Source organism: Melospiza georgiana, chromosome 5 (genome assembly GCF_028018845.1).
Source record: "Melospiza georgiana isolate bMelGeo1 chromosome 5, bMelGeo1.pri, whole genome shotgun sequence".
Taxonomy (NCBI): domain Eukaryota; kingdom Metazoa; phylum Chordata; class Aves; order Passeriformes; family Passerellidae; genus Melospiza; species Melospiza georgiana.
The window spans coordinates 39,416,301-39,429,774 of NC_080434.1; the positions used below are offsets into that span (position 1 = coordinate 39,416,301).

The 13,474-nt window shown below is 36.2% G+C and overlaps 1 protein-coding gene across 2 annotated transcripts in view; it reads left to right on the forward strand.

Moving 5' to 3' along the window:
• The window catches only part of PCDH10 (protocadherin 10), a 34,511-nt gene that overhangs the window by 17,641 nt on the left and 3,396 nt on the right, over nucleotides 1-13,474 (forward strand). Inside the window, exon 5 of one of the 2 annotated variants that reach the window (XM_058024899.1) lies at nucleotides 12,887-12,961. The exons of the other annotated variant lie outside the window; for it this stretch is intronic. Within the exon in view, the coding sequence (XP_057880882.1) occupies nucleotides 12,887-12,921 (35 nt within the window). The 3' untranslated portion in view covers nucleotides 12,922-12,961. The remainder of the gene's footprint in view (nucleotides 1-12,886; nucleotides 12,962-13,474) is intronic. 2 annotated transcript variants of the gene reach the window in all.

The window sequence follows — 13,474 nt, forward strand, 5'->3', positions numbered from 1 at the left end:
GTAAGAAAAGTATATAAAAGGAAGTTGATTTTGGAAGGAACCTTAGTTGATTCACTGGGTAATTGCACTTAAAAAAAATTAAATTCAACTTCTTATCATAGAAGACCATGTCAAAATCAGTTTGTCTGCAGAATGACTTTTTAAAAGAAATAATCAAAATGTGTGAAACAGAACCTTCATATTAAGCAAAAACACTGTACAAAAAGTTGAAGCATGTTTGAAAATGTCCACATGGAAAATGAGCAGCAAAGAATAAAAGGTGTATTGCAGAATGCAAAACTATTTGAATTTAAAAGGTGTCTTAACAAAAAAAAAAAAAAGATTCTCGACAAGTGATCAGAAAAAAGCAGAAATTCTAGCTAGTGACGTTGAGGATAGTAATTAGTGAAAATAAAAGGGACACCTTAGAGCAAAATAGCCAAAGGGATGCAAACAATATAGATAACTTCAAAATACCAGGTGTAGTAGGGTCGGGTAGAATTGGTGAGTCTCTTGAGGTGCAGTTAGTGAGGACAAGGATGTGGCAGAGATTCTAAACTTTGTATTTGTATTTACCCAGGGAGGGACAGAGAAAGGCAGGCATAGCACCCATCCCAGGTAACCATTTTAAATAAATGTGTGAAAAATGGAAGAGGATGTTGTTGAAAAAATTGACTAAAACAGTTAGAAAAGAGTCAGTTGATTATGTGTTTTGTTAATTTTCAGCTTCTAACAAGAGCTAGTAACCAAAAAAATGTCAGGAGTTGTGTTTGTCACTTAAAAATGTGTTAGAAAACATTGTGAATTAGAGACCAATGAGAAGCCTCAACATAGGACATACATTTGTAATTTAGGGGTTTTGGGAACAAGGTATCTGGCATCTGACCAGGAAAGTGATGCAGGAAGATTGTCAATCTATTACAATTTTGACAGTGTGAGAATTGATCAATAGAGTGTATTTGAACTGTCAGAAAAAACCCTTTAGCACAGCTTCTGTGTATTAGAGGAAGCTCCTAAAATAATCAAGTGTTGTCATAGGTGAAAGCCTTACCAGACTCTGTGCCTAAGAGGAAAAAATCATGAGGATAAAGGGAACATTTCAGCAAAAGCAGAGTCCCCCCAGGCATTAATACAGAAATCCATGGACTTAAAAAAAATTAATTATCTAGAAACAGCACCCAGAAAAAGGGGGCAGTGTCTGCAGATGTCATTTTCATGATGCCACAGGAGTGTGTCTGCTCTGGGATTCTTCCAATGTGTGCATTCAGTGCAGCACCTTCAAAAAGATCAAGAAGGTGGTGCATGTTAGCATGAAAAATTTGAATTCATCCTTAGGAATAAAAAAAAAAAAAGACTATGGAATAGTTCCCTGAGAAGTTTCCCACAATGCACAAAGCCAGCAAGAAGGAAATACAACACCAGGTTGTAAAAAGGGGAATTGAATTGAAAACACACTGGAAAAAAAAGTGCTACAAAACCCCTACACAGCTCGTGTCACTGTGTTCCTCCAGACAGTCTATTCATTCCATAGAAACACATGGCACAGCAGCAACAATGCTGGAAATAACTCTGTGCAAAGTCATATCAAAGGCTTGCTGCTAATTAATGTAGGCTAGCTGTGATAGGGATGGGGAGTGAAGGAGGCGTGGGGAAAGTAAACTGCGTGCTTTTGTTTGCTGGGCTCGACAGCCAAGAGCAGCAAGGCAGAGAAACAGCTGGAGGGCACCAGGGTCGTGAGCTGATCGTCCACATTTGATAACACACCCTACACATTTGATAAAATACACATAAATCACACACATTTGACAAAATGGTACCAATTGGACATAAATTGCAGTAACGTGTTGAACTTGTGCAGCGTGGTTGAAGCTGGAGGCTCCATATAGTGGGGATTTGGATATTTGGTTCTTTGTGGTTGGAGGTTTAGGGCATTCGGATATTTGGTTTTTTGTGGTTGGAGGTTTAGGACATTTCACTTGACTTTCTTGGTCAAGTGAAAACATCAGCTGTTACTAAAAATTGTTATGTAGATAAGTATACAAATCTCATATTTTCTTTTTGTTCCATCATGGAATTTTCACTTAAGCCATTGGACTTACTCATACACCAATTTCCACATAAACATTCATATTCTATGTATTATTCTGAATGAAATGTAATGTAAGTAGATTTCTATGTGCTTAAATAATATATTTTGAAGAATATATTTCTGTAAGTTTTAGGTAATTGCTATGAGTAAAAATTATGAAGTTATGATTAGATCAGATTTTTGAAAATAGCTTCCTCATGGAGTGACTCCAGGATTCTCCAAACTTACATATTTTTCTTACTGTGCAACTAACACTTACTACTTGTTGTTCATCCATGTGGTTTGAACAGTGCATTTCTTCAGTGTTGCTAACTGCAGACAGTTAAGAAATTTTCATAATGACTTGAATGTTCATAAAACATGAAAGAAATTCTGAACTTCACTGGAAAAAATAAAATAAGTGAAATAACACTGGTGAGGAAAATTAAATGTAGCTTTTAAAGAATTCCTATGTTTTCAATTCTAACCATCTATAGCATTTTTTTTCTTTCAGTGGTGGTTATATTAGTCATTATTTTTATAAATAATATTCCTATACTTACCAAAACCCCTAATCCAAGATTCAAACTCTGTTGGACCAGATTCTGTAGGAGATATAACAGAGACTATCTCCACAATGAATACCTTATCAGTCTGATTCTGCTCTGTTTATAATACTTTGAACAAGGTCCTGAGGTGATGGCAGTGGAAACAGCACCATTAAATCCACCTCAGGAGTATTTTGGTCTATAATTAACAAGAAATAGCTTTCATTTTTTTTAAATATAATTTCTGGTTCACTCTTGATGGGCAATGATTTTATAATGCTTTAGAGCTTTCCTGAAGTTTCATACTGACATTAGCGACAGAATAATTTTTCTTCCTATTAAAAGGTTTGGATTTTTTCAATATACAAAACCAGTCATGACACCTGAACTTTTTATGTAGAAATGCTTATTTTGCTCTAAAAAAATTACTTTGGCAAAGCTTAATCTCCTTTGAAAGCAGGTTAAAATAAACTACATAAGGGCACAATTTCCTGCATGAAATAACAGTGTTTATACAGGTAGACATTCTGGAATAATGATTGTGTTCTAGAGTAGCCCCCTTGTTAGCTCTGCAATGTTTTCTACATACACTCAGGCATTTTCATCCTCACTGATGAAAAGGTATCATTTTTATAGAAAGTATTTCCACCACCATCAACATATTTCGTGGATAAATCATGATTTTATCATGTTAGGTAGGACAGAGAGGATAAAAAAGCTGGGCTCTTACCCAAAGAGCTGGTGTCTAAGCAAGGTGGATTGGAAAGGGGGAAAGAATCCCTTTCTTCTTGAACAGTTGTTCAATGTTTATGAATTGGACCATCCATTTATTTAAAATAAACTACCACAATGCTGACACAAAGCACAGTCTAACTTCTAGTTATTATCCACACCCCTGAATTAGATGAGAATAAATGACCTAGAAGAGAAAAATGTTCATGTGTTTATACCAGGACAAGAAGTGCCTCACAATCCTTTGATTATTTTTCAAAGGAATAAAAAAAAGTGCATGTAAATATTTATTGTGTATTTTGATCTAGTTGGGATCATAAAGGCCCAATTCTGTATGCCAGGATTTGTAACACAACATTTTCTGCTGATGTCTAACATAAATATTTGAAAAGATGTTTTAAACAAGAAGTCTTCACTGTCTTGAGACAACTTTCAAAAAAAAAAATAAAAAGAGGGAGAGAAATTACACTTTGGTACAGTCAATATGATGGAAGACATTTCTTTCATTTTTTATTTGTTTAGTTACATCTCATTTCTGGAAATTATTTGGGTAGTTTTATCACAGCTGTGATGATGGACATAATTGTTTTCCATTTGCATAAACATCAATAAGAGCTTTTTTGAATGGGACACTTGATTAATTTTTTAAAAAATGAGACCTGCCTGCATTTTTGCTTTTAAAATTAGCCTACGTGATTTCTAATACAGATCGGATATAAATTTGTGAGCTGTCTGATCCCTTCATTAATAGGTTTATAAATTCAATTTGTGATTTTTGCACCCACTTGAAGTAAAAAGGCACAGAAGTAAAACCCAAGAAATTAGCTCCAGTAAATTGGAGTTCTTTGTCTAAGAAGAAAACATCATCATGCTGGATTAAAAAAAGTTGTACAAAACAAAATTTTTGAAACAAATTTTTTTATTGGCATGAATAAACAAGTTACGTGTGCACGGTAAAAAGTTGTTCCTTTGTGAATAATACAGTTTTGTGGTCAAAGAGTTAAAACTCTGTGGATATCCTGCCACGGTGAAGCTCCTGACTCATATTCAGGGTTTTATCCCTGGGACAGGCCACAGCTCTGATGTCTGCACAGATTTGTGCAAAATTGCTCAGCAGAAACAGAGAATGAGTTGAAGGGCCACCATCTACTAATGCTGAGAAACCTAATGGAATTTTTTGTTTTTCTTTTCTAAAAAGTCTACTAGAGCATTCCCATATTTGCTGTATTTGAAATGCTCAGATTTATTTCCTCATACCTCAAGTTGGCCGCTTCAGATTCATCACCCCTGTTTGGTAAATAAATCTTACAATAAACCTCCTACACCTGAAATAAAACTTCAATGTGTGTGCTAATTAAAATGTAACTTAGGGAGAGCAAGACACTGATGTGCTTTTACTCATAATAGTAGGTTCTTTATGATCTTGAGTAAACCACTTCTGATGATTCAACTGCTCAGTGTTTATTGCATAACTTCTGAAAGGTATTTTTATCTTGCACTCACGACGGGTTCACGTTCTTCTTCTGAATATATTCCTCTTGCAGCTCCTGCTCAAGGAGAAGAACACTTACAGAGCATTACTGCAGCAATAGAAAGGAAATGGATGGTTCAGAAAGCCAGATTAGAAAGGAATATATAAATACAGCAAATAAAACTTGGCTGTGGCCCAGTAAAGCCTATAAATTACATTATTTTAATCAATTTTTATGGAAATAATATAAGGAAGTGAAATATGTGTTCTTTTAATTTTAAAGCACAGGTGATAGCTATTGAACACTATTTGCTTCAAGCTGTTTGTGTAACTGTGGTCTTGGAAAAAAATTGTCTGTCACTGTACAAAATACTGATTAAAAATTGTGCCCATCCTTGAGTTTACATAATGCCTTTTATCTTAAATAACTCTCGAGCTCTTTCCAGCTACAGTGCAGGAAAGTAATTGGAAAAAGTTAGAAAAAATTAGTGAGTTTTATTTGAAAGAAAATTATACTTTTAATTAGTCTTTAAAATATAGAATTTCAACTGCTTCTTTTCCTCTAATGGCTGTAAAAATCTGTATTTGCCACTTCTGACTGGAATGCATAGAAGTCTCGTGTATCTGAGCTATCTCAGACTGCTGCTATATTTATTCATTTAGGTCAGTTTTGGCAGTGCTTATGTGTGCTGTGCATATACCATCTGTGGAGATTTTTCTTTTTAAATGATGAGATACCATTTTCTGTGTTCCTACCAGTGGAGTATGAAGAAGTCTGAAAAACCTAGCAGAAAACTTGCTTGAAACTTTAGAGTAATTTTTAAGATTAGTGTGCTATGCTGGTTTAAAATTCCAAAATGCCTTTTGTCCCATCAATTTAAATCCTATGCCAAAAGCAATTTAGCCACTTAGGGACACGAGTCCCTCTGGGAAGCATGGAGATGTTTGCAGTTAAAATTTTCAAAGGCACTGAATTTATTTATTTTTGATAGGCAAAATTCTATTCATTATGAATAAATGCTGCTCTCCAATGCACAAAACCTCCTTGCTGTGACAGTCAGGAGCTGGAGAATTGAGTGTGTGCCTGATCCTGGGTCTGTGCACAGCAAATCTTCTCCTCTCTGCGTGCCTCTGCCCAAGGAACTCCTTGCCCTGCAGAGCACAGGCAATTATTCTTGCTTTGGATCTTTTCCTGTGCACAATAACTGTGATTTTCCACGGTCATTTCCACTGCTTTAATTTTTAGAGGGGGTTTCCTTTCCTTTTTCTTACTTTTTCTTGCCTTGCCCTAAGTGGGAAGACATAGGGAAAAGCGTTTAAAGAGTGCAACAAACAAGCAGCGAGATGGGGAAGCGCATCTGTTTCTCACGTTTGGACAAGCACGCTGTAGGGATCGGTGTTGCTGTTTGTCTGGCAAGCCTGTAAACAGCTTTATTTGTGCATGAACCACTGAGAATCCACATTTCCATGCTAGCAGTCTGATGACTGCTGCTGGGAAGTAGCTGTGAATATATTTGTTTTAGGAGCGCAGCGTGGCGAGGTCAGAAAAGTGAAAAATTAGGTATTGGGTACCTTTTTAGAGAGGAAGTAGGAGATGTAATAAGAATATTATTTTTAAGTTCAATACCTGTTTGAAAAACTAAATATGATGTGGATTCACTGAAAATCCAAACTCTTCTGAGGCAATTTGATTTCTTTGTTTGTTAGGATAATGGTCTTTATGGGTTGAAGAAAATACAGTGGACATGGAGAAGCAAATTTTCAGAACTTGGTTCCTAGATTCTGCCTGAAAATCACATGCTTGTATGAGTACTTGCAGGAGTAAATCTACATTTTTTGCATACACATGAACCTATTTCATATGTGTAAAAGGTGTTATTTTACATGACATTTTTACAGGTCATCAGAAGTAATGTGGCTTAGAAAGGAAAAATAAAGGATGCAGAGTAGATCCCCCAAAGAAGTCCAGGGATGACAGATTCCTGGTTTTGCAAGTGAGCTGAGTCTTCTCACTTTATCTTTTTCACCTTCAGTGTCACAGCTGCATTCAGCCCTGGAAAAAGATCCATTATGAAACTGCTTGAACACAACCTTTTTTTTATTCATAAGGGATTTTGTAGATGCTGATAGTGTGAACTCATCTTTTGTCAGAGTAAAATTCTGTCACTTTGTGACTTTTTTAGTTGACTGTTTGGGCTTTAATTTAACATCCATCTATGCTCAATTGGAATTTAGATGACAATTGAATAGAGCTGCACACAGCTGTGGGTATTGATAGGAACTCTGAGATCTAAAAAAGTCCTACCTTACAAATGAGATGCAGTAATAACTTTTTTTCTGCTCCACTTGAGATAAAGGACTGTGTGCTTTGTACTTCCACGCTTCTTTATGGCCACTCTGATGAATTAAACAGGATCCTTTCCACCACTGGAAGGTGATGCTCTGTGGCCTGTCTTCAACCTGTGTCAAGCAGCTTCTTTTTCCCTAAAAATTCTGGGACATAGTGCCAGGGACTAATCCTGGATATAGATGGAATATGTTCATGTGCTGTGGCCCACGTGGATTGCTTGATATGGCTGAGGAATTTTAATGATGTAGGCATAAATCATTCCATTCTGGTAGTCTTAACTCTAAAGAATGGTGATGGGCAAACTTCATTTATGGATAGAAACAAGCCAATATGTGATTTTGAAAAACAGAAGCTTTGAAAGGCTTGTGAGAAGGCTTTTTGCACTTAAGTGTGTTATCTTGGTAAAGTGGGAAAGACTCCCTGAAATCAGAGTGTGTGCTGCTCAATGCAAGCAGTGTGCTTTAGAAACAGAGAATAAAACACTCAGAAAAAAGAGTGGGAACATACTTGTCAGGTCCTAATGCCAGCTAATCCCTGCTAGGAAAGAGGAATGTTGGAAAAAAAACATCATGGCAAAGATAAATTGGATAGGAATTCATTGTGTGATGCTGATGTAATGCTGTATGTAATGCATGTTACCTCATGTAAGAACAAGTAAATTTAATTATTTCAGGCCAAACCCTGCATGAATAATTTAGACACCTCTGAAGGCCACCAAATGGTGATCTACATGTCTGCTTCTCCCTGGAATCCATAGGGAACTGAGGCACTTATGAGCAATTTAGGAGGAATGGCTCCTATCCCTCCTCTTTTCCCCAGGGCTCTGAAAATTTTAAGTCACATAGAAGCTGGCCTTTAATGTGTTCTGCATTGGTTAACCCTCAAACTGAAATGTTCATTTCCAGGCTTGTCAGCTGAAAGAAACGTGTACTGCAGATTTTGTAAGAATGCAGTAAAAATGGTGAATTTTTAAAACAAGGAAGAAAAACAAATGGAGAAAAAGAAAAGAAGATTGAGGAGGAGAAATTACTGCTGCACACATACATATAAGCAATTTTTATTAAAAAAGTTAAGAAAGGAATCAAATAGGAGTTTTGCTAAGCATGATACCAAAATTGTTAGCTCATAGTGAGTTACAAAGAATGTGAATTGGTACTACGACATGTATGCAAGTAGAATAAGTTGTTGACAGAGAATTTGGAAATATTCTTAGGGAATATGCTCTGTGCTTTAAGTTTGACATACATCAGGAGTAATTTGGGAGTTGTTTAATAGGCCTTAACACAGAACATAATTATAAGAACTCTTGCAAATTTAAATATTCCGTGGTTCTCTGACTTCAATGGTGATGTCATGCATTATCTTTAGTGTTTTCAGGTAGATAATGTGCTTATAATAGTACAGAAAGACAAAGAAGCTTTATTCCCACGGTATCTGGTGGAAAAGAAATGGTCTTTTGTGTTTTTATGGTACATTATAGAATACAGCTTAGTGCTTTTCTCTGCTGAGTTGTAGTAACTAAAAAGCATTGTTTGGGTAGTAAATAATCAGAGCCAGAGATAAATCAAATCTGACATCTACTGTGCCTCTGGCTGTTGCTGGGGGTGGAAAAGAAAAATTCTCTGCATTTAGAACAGAAAATCAAATGCACATGAAAGTATCCTGTGTGCAGCAGAACATTGATGACAAAATCCAGGTCTTGATTCAAAAGTCAATCCCTCTTAGTCATGTGCTTGATGTAGAGCACATGTTGATTAAGGTCACTGCTTACATGAACTGGGAATTGGGTAGTTGTTCTTAAGAACTGAAAGGTGTTTTTTTTTTTTTCTTTTTTTTTCTCCCTTTTTTTTTTTCCTTTTCCAGAGGATTAGCAAAGTCCAGGTAGCAAATAAATCTCAGATCAACCATTAGCACCAGAGAAACATTATTTCAGTGGCTGTCATGATGTGTCAGCATTTGTATCGGGCATCTCACTTTCCATAACAAAATAGTTGCATGTTCCAAACACTGAAAATACCTTAATACTTTTTAACTATGTATTTTCAAATCTTGAAGCTAAAATAAGTGGCAATATGTGTAAATCAGCAATTTGGTGAAAAATGTTTTTGTAAAAATACTGAAAATCTGTTGTTGGTCTGGAACATGTTGTTCGAATTTGCAAAGTGGCAGTTTTGTACTTAAGAGCAAAGGACAAACCTCTCTCCCCCTTTCCCTGCAGTAGGTAACACTGCTTGTCAGGTTTAATGCATTATGGTCAGTGCAGTATCCAGCGCTGTCAAATTTTGGCATGGTTGAGAATCCTTCTTTCTTGAACTGATTTAAATGAATATAGACATGGAAATGTTCTGCACTCCATGAAAGGAGAAAGAGAAGCAGAGTATATGTGGTTATATAGTTTCCTTTAAACAAAAGACAGGGGTTTTGTTTTGGATAATCATATTTGTTCCAGAAGTAAATATATACTCTCAAATAAAGAAATTATTTTAATGGCCTGTGGAGATTATTTATTTAGCTAAAATCAAGCCTGTTTCCAGAAAACTTTCAGTGCAGCAATAAAAACTTTTGCATTTTGGCTTACTTTAATTTATTCACAGCCTGAAGACCCGGTGCTCACAATTGGTTTTCTTGTTTCACATGAAATCTGGGTAATTGTACCCATCAGTCCCAATGCTGTGGGTTTATTTTAGGAACAATATTTATATCTAGGACTTTGCAGATGCCAGAAGGAGCATTTCAGCCATGCTGAATGCCATATTGCTATCAGGGGGGGAATATTCTACCCTGGGGAAAATGACAGAGCTTCTCCTGCCTTGCCTGTGTTGTCACATGCCAAAATTCAGCAGGCAGAACAGAACGTGGTCTCATTGTCACCTAACACCTTTAGTGGCCTTCAGGGCCCTTCAGACACATCCTAAAGTGATCACCAAAGCCAGCAGACTCACTGACATTAGGGGAGATTTGATCTTACTGAATTATTTGTCTATATTTTCAAATGCAAAAGTAAGTATGTTCTTTTTTTTTTTTTTTACTCCTCCCACCCCTGAACTATTTGTTAATTCAGAGTTCAAAAGTATCACATTAATTGTGTAAAATTAAACTCACATTAATTGTGTAAAAAATTAAACCCACATTAAATGTGTAAAAAATTAAACCCACATTAATTGTGTAAAATTAAACATGGGCATCTGGAATGCAAGGTGTTTTATCTAATATTTGGCTACAGAATATATAGATTTGATGAACAAAATCTTTGCGCTAAAGCCTTGAAAGAAAAGGAAAAAAAGTCCCCTGAAACTTATTCATGAGCAAAAGGTATCTGTGTAAAATGTTATTTTTATATTTGTGTGCCAAAGTTTATTGACCTGGGTGAGACACTCTCTTTTTATAATGTCATTAACGGAATATTCATAAAATATTATTAGCAATGCTTTAGCAAACTTCTTTAAGTAATAGATCACTTTTAAAAGAAAAAAAAAAAAAGACTTTATGGATTGCAAAATATACTGAACTGACCCTTGCAGTGACTGGAATGCTTTTTTATCCACAGAGCATGGGTGGCAGCAGAGTAACCCCCATCCTCCATCCCCCAGCCCCAGCCCCAGCCGTGTGTCTCACCCTTTACCTGGATGCACCACTACAAAGGGTGAGGGAGCTATGGCAGCTTGCTCTGCATTCCCATTCACTTGTTCACCTCTTTCCAAAAAAAAAAAACAAAAACATGCCTGATATTTGGAGCTGATGTCTGAGCTCCAAGCCTACAGGAGCAGCCAGGTTATTTCTGACAGAATGCATTCTACCGCTGCTTAGGTTTCGGTCTCTGTTTGCTTGGGTGGATTTAGAGCAGGAGTGATGAACTTGCAGTCTGGTTGGTTGGTTGGTTGGTCCACCAGAATTATCATTTTCTGGTTCTGGTGAAGCTGATGGGACTTAGTGAAGAGCCATGTTTCATATGTTACAGTTAACATGTAGACTGGAAGGGGAACCATCAAAATATAAAGGACACTTAAAATTAACAACGCAGATTTAAAACCAACCTTGGCGTCATGCATATGAGGTGATTAACTCCTTTTTTAAATTATTGCTCCCTGCAAGTGAAGCCAGAATAGCTGGGCTGTTTCTGAGTGAAATACAGGAATTTACAGCACCCGGTGCTCCTTTATAATTTGCTATATTCTATGGGGAAGGCTTGATCTGTGTGGCATGGTGAGGCACACAGCTTGTACAGGGGACCAAGAGAAGACAGTGAGTTGAATGCTTGCACTAAAGCCTATGTGAAGGCAGATATTGCTTGGATATTGTCTGAACTTAATAAATGCAGCTCTGAAACAAGAAAAGAGTTTACATAGTGGCTTTACCCCTGTTCTGCTGTTGCAGGAGTGTTTTTGATTTAAAAGAAAGGGGTTTGTGTCATCTTTCTCCTAAGTGAAGGAGGATCAGGGGTATATCTGTAACAGCAACAGCATGCCTGGTATTTTATATTCTTTGGAAATTTTATTGTCTAGCAGTTCCTTTGGATCTTTAGGCTGTTGGCACTTCTAGGGGGACTCAGCAGTTGCTCTCTAAGAGAAGGAGTAATGCTATGGGAGCTTATGGAGCTCTTAAATACAGTCCAGAGGGAAAGTGACAATGGTTATAAAAGGTATAGGATGGGTTTATAGTTTGGATTTTATTTTGCTGCTTGGGTTGCCAGCTGTGGAGGGAAGCACTGAGCCCTTTCTCTGTCCCCTTTAGATTAGCTAGCACTGCTAAGCAGCAGCAAAATTTGATTAGGAGAGTTTGAAGGTGTTCCAAGCACAGGCAATCCCTTCTAGGCTTTTCCATAAGAGCAAATACTCCTGCCTGTACTCACAGTTATAAAGTAGTAATCCAACATCGAGTTTGGATGATTTGCAACAAGGTGAAAGGAAGATTTATTAAAGAGACAGGGGCTTTACAGTATTTTCTGTTCATTTCTGATCCATGAGCTAGGAATAATTATTGCATACTTTACTTTCTCTTTCCTGTTTATTGTGTTAATATTTTTAATTTCTTTTTTTGTTCAACTACCACTGATGTCTTGACATGTCTTCCCTTATCAGTCTACACAAAATTAGCTCACTATGGATGGGAGGCTTATTACGGTGTCTTGAGCAACAAATGAAATTTAATATATTTTTGCCAGTTCTTTATTTTATTTTATTTTATTTTATTTTATTTTATTTTATTTTATTTTATTTTATTTTATTTTATTTTATTTTATTTTATTTTGTTTATTTTATTTTATTTTACTTTATTTTATTTTATTTTATTTTATATTTTATTTCTTATTTTATTTTATCTTATTATATCTTATTCCCTATAAATTGTATGCATTAAGGATTCTTGCTGTAATGCTCAGAATCGTTGTTGTTCCAGGAAGGATCGATACAGCACAAATCCTCTACCCTAAGAATTTTAATTGTAATGCTTGTGAATCTTCAATCATCTTGCTCACCTCAAATAATGTTAGAATATATGTACAATTAGTATGAATTATATGGTCAGAATTATGGAACTGCTTGTGACTAAAGCCTTTTTTTCTGACTACCCATACTCACACAGACTTGAGGGTTCCCTGTGTACTAGTTTGAGAGTTTGGATCAGGTGATAAAACAGGGATGAAAGAGAGAGCTGTGATCTCAGAGGAGATATTAGGCACCAGAAATTATGGTGTTCTTGTTCCAGCTCTTACACTGACTGTGATACTTCCATTTCTATAGCACTTGCCATCTCTGGATCTCAAAGTGGATTATAAAGAATAGTGATTTAAACCTTCCTGCACCTCTAGGAGATAGGTAAGCAATGTTATTCCCATTTTACAGATGGAGAAATTGTGATACAGAGAGGCTTAGTGTTTGTTATTTAAAAGTTTATTTATGAACACACATGCATGCACACACAGAGAACTGGAAACAGATGTCAGAACTTTCATTGCTCTCTTTTTTAAGTTGAGTCCACCCTCCTTTCCATTTAACCTCTCTGATTTATATTCCCCATCTGTAAAAAGACGGAAACTGGTACAGACATGCAGAGATTTGCTTGCACATAAATTTCTGTGCAGAACCAAAAAAAAAGCCAAAAGTTGCCCTTAAAATCCAATGCTTTTTATGTGTTGGCAGAGGATATTTTAAGATTTAAAGCAACAATTTTTGTAGGTGGGGAGAGTTGCAGTAGTTCTGCAACTTAAATGCATAATATTTAGTTATTGCTATAAAAGGGCTTGATTGTTTTGTAATATAAGCATGTTAAATGGAGATTAAAAATTTCCAAATGCCTCAATTTCCATGGCAAAAGGCCAGACACAGCCA